At 26.6% G+C, this 16,449-nt stretch overlaps 1 protein-coding gene across 11 annotated transcripts in view; it reads left to right on the top strand.

The window, feature by feature from the left end:
• LOC147806143 (N-acetylglucosamine transporter UNC93A-like) overlaps window positions 1-9,833 on the top strand; it is a 26,986-nt gene extending 17,153 nt beyond the window's left edge. For 4 of the 11 annotated variants that reach the window (XM_087150289.1, XM_087150288.1, XM_087150286.1 and 1 more), the window contains exon 4: window positions 9,247-9,831. In XM_087150289.1, coding sequence (XP_087006415.1) covers window positions 9,247-9,482 — 236 coding nt within the window. In that variant the 3' untranslated portion in view covers window positions 9,483-9,831. Of the gene's footprint in view, window positions 1-661; window positions 1,129-9,246 lie in introns of those variants that run through there. The other 7 variants (XM_087150285.1, XM_087150284.1, XM_087150292.1 and 4 more) reach the window with 6 other exon arrangements.
• Window positions 9,834-16,449: the final 6,616 nt, after the last annotated feature.

Genomic DNA, 16,449 nt, shown 5'->3' with positions numbered 1-16,449 from the left:
ACTAACAAATCAAAACTCAGAATAACGAATCACTTCAGCAGTGCAGTAAGAACGACACTTTAATATATATTTAATATATATATATATATATATATATATATATATATATATATATATATATATATATATATATATATATATATATATATATATATATATATATATATATATATATATATATATATATATATATATATATATATATATATATATATATATATATATTCATTATTAGGCTTTATATGTAGCAAAAACGTGACGAAAAACAATCCTTGTTTGATTGCTAGAAATCATAGATTAACTTTAAAGATTAACTTTAAAGTTAATCTATGAAAGAAAACTTTAAGATTAACTTTATGAAAGATTAACTTTAAGATTAACTTTATGAAAGAAACGTTAAAGAGTAACTTTAGTTATACCTCCAAGTTTTATCGGTAATGAAAGCGGCAGTAAAACTGGTTTTGGGTATCGTAGTCACGAGTGATTTTAAAAAAATTGGACATGTGCTCAGTAATTTTTCACTTAAATATCAATTTGGGACCTCTAAGACATGCGCATTGTTTATTTAAAAAACAAATTCTAATTAAGCAAGTGTTAAAGCTGGTTATTACAGAATATCCTGATTAGAAGTTGAAGTATCATTGTATTTTTTGTTTTTTAGCATTTATTGGATTAATTTTTAAAGAAGAAGAAGAAACTGGTTTTGGGTGTTATCAGCTCTATCTTGCTTTAGGATGTGCAGTGGCTTACGCCTACAACAATTATATATGCACATATGTTGAAATATACCTAATACTATTAATGTCTATTATTGATATCATTGGTTATTTACTTGCAGAAAGAAAATATGGTTTAAGTAAAAAACAGTATAGTAAAACTTGAATTTTATTAAAATAACATTTTATAATAACTATGAAGGTGTTGTGTTTTCTACTGTGAAGCAAGTTTGATTGTCACATTTTACCAATAATGGAATATGCTTTTCTATTGTCTAAAATTTTTATAAAGGCGTTACTGGTAACTTAGCGTTTTAAAGGGACAAAAATTAATATTTTTTTTTTGAACCATAATGTGCAAGAGTTGAATTATATTTATGTATAAAGGTTATTTATGGAGCGCTTAGTGGAAGAACCGGCTAAGTGATTAGTAAGGGAAATTGAATAAAATGAGAGGTAAAGTTTATACATTCCGAACGCTTCTGAACGATCATTTTATGAGCTCCAACAAGGATTACTCAATGTCCGGTCTTTGTTCTCCATTTCATCCCTCGATAAATTAATTAGAAGTATTGATGTCTGTTCAATCTAAAACGAATTCTTGCTCTTACCTTTTATGACAGCCAATTTTTGAATATCCATAAAAAAATTTATTGGTTTTAATTACAAATATGACAAAGCTTCAATAAGTTGTATATATATATATATATATATATATATATATATATATATATATATATATATATATATATATATATATATATATATATATATATATATATATATATATATATATATATATATATATATATATATATATATATATATATATATATATATATATATATATATATATATATATATATATATATATATATATATATATATATATATATATATATATATATATATATATATATATATATATATATATATACAGTCCGCAAAAAAAAACGAATCACCCTGAATAACTTTCGTTCCAATGATCGGATTTTCACGAACTAAGTGTCAATTTTAATGGTTCCTGGGGGTGACCTCAAATATGCTAATTAATTAGTGCTAACTATTAATTAAGTTACGAAATCAGACACAAAAACGTACTTTCTCTGAATAAACATGCATTTTTTTTACATATTTGGATTTCTTATCTTCAAAATATAGGGGGTAGCCGCAATCTGGGAAAAGTGGTCCCCATAGTTTGGTCAGGAGAGCGATTCAAAATTCGTACCCCTTAATGTTAATTTCGCTTTTTGCGTTTTCAGTCATATTTTCAAAACTAAAGAAGCAATTCAAAAAAAATTGCACCCACTCATAAAACTCATTTACCCAAAGATAATTTCATGCAAAAAATAATTTTTAATAATTATTTATTATTTTTTATTATTTAATTAATGTGAGGATGAAAAAATATTGAATTATAAGGTATGAATTTTTTTATACCATATTAATCTACATATTTTTCAATTGAAAAATCTAATGTTTCAACTGTTTTTGTTTATTAGAAGCTGAGAAAAATTAAAATTAATTATTTTTAAAAAAATAATTTGGCGACAATAAAGAAATAACTAATTGGGGCGATTAATATTAAAATGTGATAAACTTGGGAGGAACTTGACTTCGCGCGCGTAGCGTAAAATTTCATTCATATTTTTTTCGCTAATAATCGTTTGCTAATCTTTTTATTTTTATTTCTTTCACACTATAAAATACGATGCTTCGTTTTTAGTCATTTAATAATTTATTTGCAATTTAGTAAAGAATTTTGAATAAAAAACACTTTATTCAACAAATGTCTAGTTTTAATGTGATTATTTTTTATTTTTTTTATTTTGTTTTTCAATAACTGATACAATTTCAATAATATACATACGTATGCATAGATTTGGAATAATATATTTATCAATTTCTTGAATGTATATTTTATAAATATTAATAAAAATACGTAGTCAACATTTTTAAACATCTCTCACAACATCACAAATTTCTCAACATCCTATAGGGTAAACTAAACAATGAAGGAACACTTAAGCTTAGCTTGCCTTTAAAAAAAATTCATAAAAATTTCAAAATTTGTAATTTAAGCTAAATGATGGTTTCGACATATTTGTTATTAAATGCAAATTATGTTAAAAAAGTTAGATAACTTACATAATATTGTTTTAAGCTTTTGGTGGTTTAAATAATAAGTAGTAAGATGACCAAGTGAAGGAACAGTTCTTACCAGTGAATAAACACTAAATTTTCCAGAGAATGAACACTTAATTTTGATAATGTTTGATGCTCGTTAGGAATCCATAGGCCACACAAATGTCTAAAAACAAGATTTTTCTTGGAATTACAACATATAACCATAGTTAATGTGGAAAATTTTACTTTTTTTTCAGTCATGGAATGGAAAGTAAAATATGTTTGAATACATAATTTTAAAAAAAATGTTTTTCATTTTTTTCTCACAGTTTAATAGTCCGTTCTAAATTATGAATGTTTATCATTGTGTAATCTGATGATGTTTTTATTATTATTATAATTCGATCATTTTTTTGTTTAATCTTTTCCTCATATTTTTTAAGCTTTTTTTTAAATCTTTTTAAGCATTTTTTTTCTCTTCGTCATGAGTAATTTATTTCTTTTTCTTTTGATTTAACCTTCCTCTTTTTTCCAAATTTTTGGCCAATGTAAATGTATCTTCGAAATTTCTTTTGATTTTCCAGTTCCATTTCCAGAATTCCTAACTGGATAATAAATGAGAAAAAGGAGTTTAGAAGCTTGAGTAAAACCCATCTCTCATTGACTTATATCTAGTAGTTACTTATGAAACCAATCGTTTTTGCAACTAACAATGCCTCAAGAGGACTTATCTCAAAATCGGTTTTCAAGATACTTTCATTATTAATGTTAGTTGTCTCAGCTTCAGAGCCAAAATTTGACTATACAATTGTTCTTTTTGAAATAAATTCTTCAATATTGAGAAAAGCGCAGGCTATTGGATATTTGGGAGATTAAACTTTTCTGTCAATGTTCCTTTAAAAATTTGCAACATAACTTGTGAGATTTCCTTCTCAAGCTTCTGAAGAAATAGCGCCTCGTTTCTCTCGAAGCATGTGTTTTGTTGATAAGTTGTCTTGCTCATTAACTCTTGGTGTCTGTTTTGCATGCATTTGTTACAGTCAACGTTTTCTACATCGAATGAAAAAATATCGCATTTCATAAAAGCATTTTAACTTCATCAGTTGATGCTTCAAATCTTATTTAAAAATAGATGTAAAATTTTCTAGACATATTGTTTTACAATACTTTTGTTTTCAAGATCTAACGAGATTTCCAAGAATTACGTAGAAAACTAAACCAGAAAATTTGTTTTGAGGAACAAAACTTGCTCAGTTTCAAATTGATATGAGATTTATACCTATCCAGACGAAGCAAAATTAGGAATTTGATTGCATTTTTAATTAGCCATGGGTAGAAACATTTGCAATATATTTGTAAAATGTTGCTGCGGTCATCGTTTCATTTCATTAATAGCTTTTTCCAATGAAATATGTAGCAGGGACTGATTCTGTAATATCTCTACGAATTCTTCTGTAAGGAAAAACTACCAATGGAGGTACTTTTTCTTTCCTAGGTACTTTAGAATATAAATCCTTATAATTTTTAAGGCCGCAGATTTTTCCCGTTTAAGGGCAGTATTCAACTCTTGTTTCATTCGCATTGTAAATGCAATCACTTTATAAAAGGATGCCAGGGCTACTTCCCTCCTAAAGATTCTCTGAAGTTCTTAAAACCAGTATTTCGAATATTATTCTCTAAGGGAAGTTTTGCCTTTTGAAATTATCTTCGCATTGCACTGAGTTATCGGTGGATGTCACCTTAAAAAACTTCACCCATTTTTCACCTAGATAATTGTCTTTAAGTGGATTTTTCCTACCAGTTCCCGTTAGGACATTAAAGACGGCAATAGGATAATAATTTAGCTAATTATTGGCACAAAATCCTGCAAAGATTCCATTCAAGCTTTTATTATTATATTTAGTTGCTATATTTAGTTAATAAACATAGTTTATTAAGGAGTCTAAGGTATGATGTAATAACTAATCACTACATTTATAAAGATAAATAATAAATTAATTATTATTATAATTCTTTAAATAAATTTAGCAATTAAATTTGCATATTTAAATGAAATAGTTATAGGAACTATTCATACAACATTTAACTGAATTTTAGGAGTCCTCTATGTCGCTGAACTACAAATTATCCAAGTAAAATCATATTTCACACATACTATTCATTCACTGGGAAATCTATTCTCAGTGAAGGAACATGCCTGTTCCTTCACTGGTTAGAAATTGTTTTTTTTTATTTTTAACATAATTTTGATTTATAATATGACAAAAGGTACAAGAAAATTAAAATTTTTCTTTTATTTTCATTAACTTGAAAAAATCCCAGTAAAGGAACACTTGTTTATACATTGGTTTTTCATCGTTCTGTAATCCAGTTAATAAACACCCCCTAATCTCAGTACTTGCTTATGTTATGATGCTTAAAATAAATAAAACGTAACTTCAATGACCATATTTTGAATTCTTTTTTTCACAATGAAAAGAAAAAGCATTATTATATGCAATTAATTGTAGTTTAAACGGATAATAACAAACACTGACCTTATAATTTTGTCAAAGAAACAAGGCGTTGAACAGATACTAACAAATTCAAAACTTTTTCCAGAGAAGACTCAAAGACCAGATAACTAAATGCATTGTTAAAGGACTTCCTATTGTTAGGTAGTAAGCTACTGTTACCAATCAATCTAAATTAAAACGTTTAAAATCTTATTTCTAAGAAATATCTATGAAATGCTTCTTCATTTGTTGGTTTACCCTATATCATCCTAATCTTAAAAGAAATTTCCGGAAGTGTATCGCAGAACTATTTTACCAACTATTTAATAAAATTTTAACATTTTAAAATTCTTATTCTTTTCCATGTTACGTTTATTATTTCTTCATTAATATACTAATAATTTTTTTAGAACTTTAATTTAGATTTTCTTTAATTTAGGTTCCCTTTTCAAATTATAGTCAAGTTTTTTTTAAAGAATTATTGTCTGCTAGCTAAGAATAAAACCTTGTTAAGAAATTAAAAACATTCAGCTGTTTAAAATTATTTAATGCAAAACAGCTGATTATTTACTTAGCATACTATTTTTTTGAAAAAAGAATATAAATTATTGATTGTCTTTTTTTTTTGTTTCTTGTGACTTCAACTTAGATTATCTAAAATAGTGTTGATGTTTTATAAGTCACTACAAAGAGGATAAAGATACCGAACATAAAAAGCTGTGGAATACGTAGCCAATTTTTTTAGTGTCTTAAAATATCTCAGTATCTTAAATGTCGTCCTACTATCTTAGTTGGTAAATTAAATTTTTAATTATCTGACCACGTGTGATTCACTAATTATTTCATTATATCTTTTACTCTTTATGATACCAAGTAGATTTTTTTTTCTGATAATATACTAAACTATTTAGTTTAATTTTTCACTTTAGCATAATTTCCAAGATATTATTGTAGTATAATTTGTTATCAGGAAAATGCCTTATTTTGTTAATCAGGAAATATTAAAAATTGAAATTTGTAAGGATTCCGAAGCTGTGCACACAATACACAATTTGCACTTTATTTTAATAAAAAAAAATTTAAAAAAAAAAAAAACGTGGCAAGTAGGCTAACATACTTTTTACAGAAACTGTGAAAACTAATTTTTCCTATATTTCGTCAAAAGAGGATAAGAATGATATTGCTCCAAGAGACCTGCTCAATAATTTCGCTATTTCCAGAATGAAATCTGTTTGATCGAAACATATTATTCCTTGAAAATTACACGAGGGAAAAATTAACTTTTATTATTTATCTAAGCTTATTCCATTTATTTAATGATAGCGGTATTAAGGTTAAGGATATGCGTCGGAAGCTCCGTTTATTATTATACTATAAATGCATTAAATCATGTAGCTTGAATAATTTATTTTAAGTAAATTATTTAATAATTTTAAGCAAATAAGGGTGTAAAAATAAACTCGATCGAAATACCCTGAAATATATGTAGAATAAACTTTGGAATCGATATGTAAAAAATACCTTTTCAAACAACTTCGAGTAGGACGGAAACGCTAACTTGTTTAAAAAAGTTGTCCTTGTTACTATTTAATTTCGATTCCTGGTACTAGGGGACATTCCATTTTCACATTCGACTTTTGAAATTTCAATTGTAAACGGAATTTTTTTATGACCTTAAACTAAAATGTTAAGGCTTGCAGCAAAAAAAAAAAAAATTTTTTTTTTACTGCATTAATTTTTTCACAAAGTAGTGAATTAATATTTTTTCAATCTAAGAACCTGTGCCTATAACATATGTAAAACTTATTTTAATTTCGAGTGAAATAAGTTAATGTGTTGTGTCACTAAATGGATAATCCCAAGAAACTGAATCGAAAATATAAAAACTTCATTGATTTAAAAAAATAATAGATGATAATAAAAATAGACATGTTTTGAGCGTCCAATAATAAAAGCCACTAGTTATCCAAGCCTGACAAGTCTTGAGAATGGGCGATTATATTTGAAAACTCGAAACATGTCGACTTTTACTTCCCTCTTCATATATTTTGAAGCCAGTTGAGTTTTTATCGTCAATTATACTGTTTTACATTTGGGTCTTGATCATTATTTTGATAAGGATTTTACACTAGTTAAAGTAAACATATGCATTTTAATATTTTATCAGGATTCATATGGTCTTTAAAAATGTAAGAACACCAATATTGTAAAAGTTATATTTAACTTAAAAATTAACATTTTGACACCAGATATTTTGAGTTAATGAAATTAAATATTTTATCTCTTAAGTTTTTGTGCCCCCATTTCAGTATCTTAAGGATCTTACGAGCTCTGTTTAAAAAGAGATCATCAGATATATATAAGAAAGCAAAAATAATAGCAGTATTTGGTGGTAAATGTAGCTTATCGTAATTGAAGAATATGCTGTGCGACATTTTATGGTGAATTTGCGAACGTATAAGTTTCAGAATGTATCGAAACATGAGGATGCTATTTGCTAATCATCTTTATCCAAAGGAAACGATGTAACCTAAATATCTAGTAGAATGAAGCGATTTTTTAAGCAATGAATCCTACAATTTGCAACATATTATTTCAATATCTTATTCTTAAACATAACATATTTCAATCTTTTTAAAATGCCACTAAACATTCAGCAATTCCTTGAGTTATATAAAAAAGAAATATCGTAAATTATAGAAAGCCTTGTGAATGTGCATTAGAATTATTATACAATCTACATTTTATTTTTCAAGCACTTTTTTTTTCTTCAAACTTTCTTGCCTAGAAGACTCGATTAAAACTGTAAAAATGATTATCCCTAAAATTTTGTATATAGCTATAATAAGTTATGCTCATTTTATTTTAGTATAAAATCCTCGAATAAATATAGTAAAAACAGTGTAATCTAAATAATATCAGATAAAAAGTTCATGTATTTAAATTCTAAAAACTATCATAAATAATTTATAAATCGATTCAAATTTACTTTTCAAAGCAGATTAAAATAATATTTTTTTTGCTTTTTGGACAGAAATCCCCTAAAAAAATTGTTTATGGCCTGGAAACTTCGAGATATTTTCTAGTAACAATAAATTAAGCCCCTCCGAGCAATCACTGAACATTATTTCAATTTTTTTACTATCAGAGTTTGGTTGCGTAGCAACCTAGTAAAATTAAGCACTCCTCTTTTGAATTAGTCAATGGGTTATCTTAAAATATTTATTTGCGCAGGCGACTTTTTTTGGCGGTTTTCTGGACTATCGCCAAATATATAAACCTTTATTGCGGCCCAATTTACCAACCAATTTTTTTAAAATTTTGTCTACCCCCACTAATTCAAGGGTCTAGATTCCAAATATGTAAAAAACATTATATGTTTAAACAGAGAAAGTACGTTTTTGTGTCTGATTTCGTAACTTAATTAATAGTTAGCACTAATTAATTAATATTTGAGGTCACCCCCAAGAACCATTAAGATTGACACTTAGTTCGTGAAAATCCGATCATTAGAACGAAAGTTATTCAGGGTGATTCGTTTTTTTTTTGCGGACTGTACATGTATTCATTACTAGGCTTTATATGTAGCAAAAACGTGACGAAAAACAATCCTTGCTTGACTGCTAGAAATCATAGCAGAGAGTTAAAGATTAACTTTAGTTATACCTCCAAGTTTTATCGGCAGTGAAAGCGGCAGTAAAAGTGCTTTTGGGTTTCGTAGTCACGAGCGATTTGAAAAAAATTGAAAGTGTGCTCATGAAATTTACTCTTAAATGCTATTTTTGGACACCTGAGACATACGCATTTTTTATTACTGAAAAAAAAATTCTAAATGAGAGAGTGTTAAAATTTGTCATTACAGAATATATGATTAGAAGTTGACGTTTCATTGTATTTTTGTCTTTCAGCATTTATTGGACTCATTTTTAAAGAAGAAGAAGAAACTGCTTTTGGGTGTTATCAGCTCTATCATGCATTAGGATGTGCTGTGACTTATGCATTCAGCAACTATATATGCACATTTGTTAAAATATACATAATGTTAGCAATATCTACCATAGGTTTTACTTGTTATTTATTTGCTGAAAGAAACTATGGTTTAAGTAAAAAGCAGCATAATAAAATATGCTCTGCATTAAAATAACATTTTATAATAACTAAGAAGCTGTTGTGCTGCTTTGAAGGTGTTGTGTTTTCTACTGTGCGTACCTCTGTTTTCATATTTTACCAATAATAGAATATGCTTTCTATTGCCTAAATTGTTAATCAAGACGTTACTGGTAACTTAGTGTTTTAAAGGGACGAAAATTTATAATTTTTTATGAACCATAATGAACTGTATAAAAGATAAAGTATATTTATGTATAAATGATATTTATGCAGAGGTTAGTGGAAGAACCGGCTAAGTTACACGTTAGGGAATTTGAGTAAATGAACGGTAAAGTTTATACTTTCCATTTTTTGTTCAATCTTTGCGTTTTTAGTATGTTTGTGAAGGCATATAACTCAAAAAAATTTTGGGTTTCTATTTATTCCACTCTATTTCTTTTATAAAGAAATATTTTAATGATTTTTGTGTGTGTGCGTAGCATTTGCATGTTTTCACTGTCGATTTTCAATGTTTTTCATTGAATATAATTTTGTTTAAAAAGATAAAATCACTATGCATATATATAGGCTTATATTTAAAAAAAAAGTTTTTGAAACTTTAATTTGGAACAAACTGGTATCAAATTGTATCTAGCCCTGTTCGTCCGAAAAACGATTCAGAGGCAGCGTGGGCTCAACTTTCGTGAAGTAGATGTTTCACCGGTGCGTATCGCTTTAATTGGCAAACATTTGGTACATTTAGATTTTAAAAAAGTATACTTTTAAGTAACGGTGGTTGTGGTCCAAATATTATTTTACTTCGTTACATGTAAAGGTATTTCTAAAATTAATTCAAAGTATTTTTATTACATTTAATACAAATATATCTAGGTATAATTGCTAATAATTAAATTGCTAATAATTAAATTTTTCTTTAAAAATAATGCAGTTTCAAGCAAAAATTATGCTTAAAAATGTTTATAAAACAGTTTTAGGCTTTTTAAATATCGTGGTAAACTTCGACCTCATGACCGGTTACGCATTTCTCATTTTTGATAATTTAGGTTACAACTTACGCTGAAGTTAAACACCAATCCACTCAACGGAAACTAAGGAAGTGTGACTCGCCAATTTTGAAATAAACTAGTGGGATGCATGGCTTATGAGGAATAATTTTAGGGGGCAACATTCGTTTCGGCCCATAGAAGGTCCTGTGAGAGACAAAAAATAATTCCATATATAGAAAAATCGGTATTTTATTACTTCAATGCAGTCTATTAGTTATTGTAATTATCTCATACTCCAATTAATTTTGTGGTACTTTCACGTACTATATAATGCATATTTATTGTCAAAATGGATTTCGAAAATTTATATATCTGTAGTTTTTCAGAAAAACCTGTTAATTTAAAAAAAAATTGACATCAAATTTTTTAAATTTTTTCTTCCAAAAAATTTTCCAAATTAATTGGAGTATGTAATTACAAATCAATTAATTAATAATTAATTAATTAAAAATTAATTAATGATCGTATAAATGATTTGCTACTTTTCTTCAATTTGTTAATAAGCAAATCAATTAATTAAACAATTAATTAATAATTAATTGGAGTATGAGACAATTACAATAACTAATAGTCTGCATTGAAGTGATAAAAGACCGATTTTTCTACATATTGAATTATTTTTATCTCTCACAGGACCATCTATGGTCCGAAACGAATGTTGCCCCCTAAAATCATTCCTCATAAGGCATACATCCTACTAGTTTATATCGAAATTGGCGAGTCACACTTCCCTAGTTTCCCTTGTCAGTGAATAGGCAAATTTTTTCGGTGTCGTAGTTGTTTCATCCTCGGATCCAGGTTTTCATTTTCCCTCCCCTTTGACTCTAAGGCCCCGTTTACATGAGCAATCTATTAATCCGGGGTAAAAGAAGGGTACAGGGATTTTACAGGGCAATGTATAATCGGTAAGAAAACCCGTTTACACGCAAAAGAATTTCAACCCCGGATTTTCAAACAACTTCCTCTACGTCATTGGTCACATGATAAATCGGAAGTAAGAAAATATATCAGCTGGCGATCAGCTGGCTTCTTTTCTTTTTTTCCCGCAATTATTTGAAACAAATTAAAATATTTTCACGTTCCGAGTTCCAAAACAAAACACATGGGCCCAGAACGTAAACAATCACGTGACTCGCAATGCAGCTCGGGAAAGCGAAGTGAGCTTACCCTGCATATTTCCATCTCCTACTAGGAATTATTATACCCTTCTTTCAGTCCTTCAATTTTTCCCTGCGTAGGGGAAGAAGGGTAGAAAATGACGAAAATTCCAGCTTTTACCCCGCATTTTTGTGCATGTAAACGGGGCTAAAGCCTCATATGATTCTACTGCTTAGCCCGTAAACTAGCTTGGCGCGATTATCGCCGCTTTTACACCAAATGTTTATTGCCGATGAAACTTATAGAATAAAATATATAACGAGGAAGAGCATGACGCTCTTCCTCACATTTGGGTGGTGCGCTTGTAACCTTTTCAGCAATTTCTTGGGGGAAAAAAAGATTACAAGATCATGTACTTACTTTGTTTGAAACTGAAAAGGGAACTAACAGTATTATGTTTTCAACAATCAAGAAGTTAGAGACATGCTTCTTTAAATTTTGTTTTTAAAAATTATATTTTTTATATAAAAGTTTGTTTTTTAAAAGAAATTTAATAGGAATTTCTTGTTTTTAAAAATATAAGCATTCTTATTGAAGGAATTTTTATTTTTAATAATATTATTTATAAGTTTAAGGAAATTCTTAATTTCAAAAATCTAAATTGATTTTTTAAAATCATTATTTATTTTTATTACTGGTTGAACGGAATTATTATTATTATTTTTTAAATATTGCTTTTTTATTTAAAGAAAAACAAATTTTTATTATTATTTATAAGAAAATTCTTATTTTGTTGAATATTATTTATTTTCAAAAAACATTCTTTGTTTTAAAAATATTTAATTGTTTTTTAAAAACCTTATTTCTATTTAAAAACATTATTTTCTATATTTAAATTTTTCTTAAAAGAAATTCTTTATTTTAAAATATAATTTATTTTTTAAAACTATTACTTGTTTGGGGATTTTAATTACATGGTACATTTATAAGTAAAAAATTTTATTTTTTAAATCTTATTTTACTCTTCCTGTTAGCGATTTTTCTAGTAAATTTTATTCAAGCATTTATTTGATTACATGATTACCTCTTCTAATATTAATTAATATTTCATATTAATATTTTTAAAATATGAATATATATACATCTTAATATTTTTAAAAACTATTATCTTCATTTATATCGAAACACAGCTAAATTAAGTTAATAAATTTTTAAAAAAATTGTGGTTAAATATTTAAACTTTTAATCAAATTAGACTTTGAGTTTTCTATACATAAGATGTCAAAAACTGTGCAGTGAATACCTCTTGATCTAAGGGTTATGGAAACATGGTTAAAATTGCAAATATTTTTCAAATTAAGTTAGTATCATATAATAGTTATGATTGCGTGACTTGTTTTAGTAAGTTTTTAGAAAAGTAACCTTTTTAAACCTTGTTTTAATGCTTGAAACTAAAATCAGAAAAATGCTCATTAAGTACTTTTATACAATAGTCTGTAAAAAAAGTTTAAAAAAAAAAAGGTAAAATTTACCCCAAAAAAGAATTAAAAAAATCTTTTATTACTTTCTCACAAAGAAACAGGAGAAAGAAGTCGTCTGCATAACATTTTAGAAACCACAATAAAAACTTTCTCACTAACATGGTTGCAAACTTAACTGAACTGCAAACTAATGAAAATTAAATTGAACTTCACTAAACTGAATATTTCAATCTTATGATAAGAGCCATGATGGCTCAGGAAAAGAGCGTTCGCCTTCAAATTAGATGAACAGGTTTCAAAAGCGGTAGACGGATCAAGGGTTAGTGTCCCCTTGCCGTCAGCCTAACCATGATATGTTTTCGTGGTTTTCCTCTCCATGTGACACAAATACGGATTAGTTCCATCAAAAAGTCCTCGACGAAGACACATTTCTCCCAACACTTGGTTCAGGAGTTCCCTTGTCTTCTGGATTGGGATCAAAATAACAAGGATACGGAGTTGAAGTGGGGCTAAACATATGAAAAGTTTAAAATTGAAATACCTAAGAATGAAAGATTTTTAAATGCAATGGCCTCTTAAATGGATTGCATTATAAAATTTATTCTTATTTGGTTGAAATTATCCAAAGCTATTAGCACTGAAAAATGTATAAATGAAATGCATTGATAGAAAGAAAATAGTTATAATTAATATTTAATTATTTTTACAAAGTTTATCTCGAAGTTGATGGTTGACAGTTAACAATTTTTCATAAATTTGAAAGAAATAATGAAAATTTTACTTCTATTTACTTTTTTTTGTTGAAATATTTAAATAAAACTTTCACTTAATAATATGAAGCATATTTATGAAAATTGCTCAAGAAAAATAAGAAAGAATTAAAACACTGAAATCTCAATTAAGTAATAATACGATTTTATAAATTTTGTAAAGTGTATTTTACAGATACTTTGAAGTATGAAAATATTGAAGTTATTTCAGTTAAAATTAAAGTTCGGTTAAAATAAATAATAGTTAAAAAAAATATCGAGCAATTTTATATCATATTCTAAATTTTTAATCTTGTTTTATAATCAGTTAATCCTTTTTGGAATGGATTTTTAGCAATAAACGAAAATAAATATTATTTCTTCATTTTGACAAGTTTTTTTTTATAATTAATCCCCTAATCAGTCAATTTTGACTTCTAAAATATACTATTTATTAATATACTCTAAAAAAACTATTTAAAAAACTGTTTAAAAAAATAAAAATCTATTTACACATTTATTTCGCCAATCTTCCTATTTCTAAACTAAGAAAATTGTACTAGTCATGAAGTGAAATTATGAAAGTTGCACCTACTAATTTTATTAAGAAATTACGAAGTTTATTAGGAATTTATTAAAATATTACGACATATTTTGATTCTCACAATCAAAATATAAGTCAGTGAATAAGAATTAATCTAAAATAATACAGCATAAAGTAAAATTAATACTTGACCCATGAACATCATGCGCTTTTATAACGCACTTTTAAATATACGAGTGTTTTACAAAGTTTTGAAATATTAAAAATTCCAACTCACAAAATTTTTTCCCAATTGAAATTCGAAATAAAATATTCTTAGATCAAAAAATCATGACAAGTAAACAAGCCTTTATTAATATGTAATATTAATATATAGTATAAATAAGGATGTATAATAAGTATTTGGATAATGAATTAGAGCTGATAAAATTGAAGTTAAGATTAAGGTATGAGTAAGAATTAGCTTAGGTAAAGCCATATTAGACAGGTCTCTTTAAAAAAAAAATTTTTTTTTTAGTATGTTTTAGTCTTACTCTGTAATACAAGCTTGGTTGTTAATATACAGGGTGTTTATAAAGTCCCGGACCCATTTTGATGTCTAATAACTCATAAAATAATAAAGATAGATTAAAATTAATAACATAAATGGTTAGATAAACTCAAAAAGTTTCATGACCCCTGTCAATGAACTTCCACGTGTGCCCCCTTCGTCGCACGGAGAATATCAAGTGGATAGTCAATTTCACGCCAGTTAGCGGCAAGCATGTCGATGTATGCATTCTCCTTAATATCCGCTCGAATAAAACATCACATAGAAAGTAAACATAACATTGCAATAGTTGCCAAAAAAAATGCAATTAATAAGCAGACGATATTTAGAAAAGTACAGATATTTAGGCAGGAAAATGAAATTATCTGAAATTAACCACACGCGCAGACGATATTTACAAAAGTAAAGATATTCAAACCTGAAAAGGAAAATATATGAGTTATCCCATCAATAAATGCCATACGTTTGTTTATATCTTCATTATTTTATGAGTTATTAAACAGCAAAATGGGTCCGGGAATTTATAAACACCCTGTATATATAGAATTCAATCAATTTGATTTAAATCAAGCAATTATATTTCATTTAAGTTCAGATTTTTTAATAAAATAATTTAAAAATTTTACCGCTGAAACCCTTGTTAAAAATTATAATATTGAAGAAATCTTAACTATTCAAAAAAAGAAGAGAAAGAAAATAATAATAATTTAATAACTGCTCAAATTTGTTTTAAATTGTTTTAATATTTGCTTAAATATTTAAAATAATTCTCATATGACTGTAAAAAAAGAAGAATTTAGTCCGTAATACAAGGTTGATTGCTAATATATAGAATTCGATCAATATACCACTGAACCACTTGCTAAAAATTATAATATTAAAGTGATCTTAACTATTCAAAAAGATTTAAATAATTATTTAAATTCTTTTAAATAATTTTAATATTTGTTTAAATACTTAAAATAAGTCCCATATCTCTGTAAAATATATCGAAAAAGTGAAGTTAACTATCTATTAAATATCTGATGTAAAAATAATTTTAATTGACTGAATGATTCAAATGATTTCAATCAATGACAATTAAATAAAAAATAAAGAATTAAATAAATTTCTCCAACTTTAAAATTAATATTAATCCAAACCTTCATTAAGTTTATATGCTATGTTTTAGTTACAGAAAATAACATTCTTTGGGAAAAACTGACCAAGTTTTGATGTCCTAAAAATTTTCTTATGAAGTTTTCTTATGATTTCTAGAAAAAAAAATTTAAAAATAAGATTCCTTAGTTTTAGAATTTTTAAATACGATGTTCCTCTAAAGAGAATAAATCAGAATTAAAAGAGAATAAATGTTACAAATTATTAATATCGAGTTGCTCAGATATATATTAAATTTAATGCAATAAGTACTATTCATGAAAAAGTATGATATAATTTAGGGTCGAATGTAGGTATAACTGTATCTACATTTTGCAAAATGCTCTGTAAGACTAAACCTATTGGGTGCTGCTATGTCGATTGAGAATATTTCTT

Source organism: Parasteatoda tepidariorum, chromosome 8 (assembly GCF_982258835.1).
Source record: "Parasteatoda tepidariorum strain Cologne lab strain chromosome 8, Ptep-v5.0, whole genome shotgun sequence".
In the NCBI taxonomy this organism is placed as follows: Eukaryota; Metazoa; Arthropoda; class Arachnida; order Araneae; family Theridiidae; genus Parasteatoda; species Parasteatoda tepidariorum.
The sequence above is the reverse complement of the archived record's forward strand: the minus strand, read 5'-3'. Positions and strand labels throughout refer to the sequence as shown.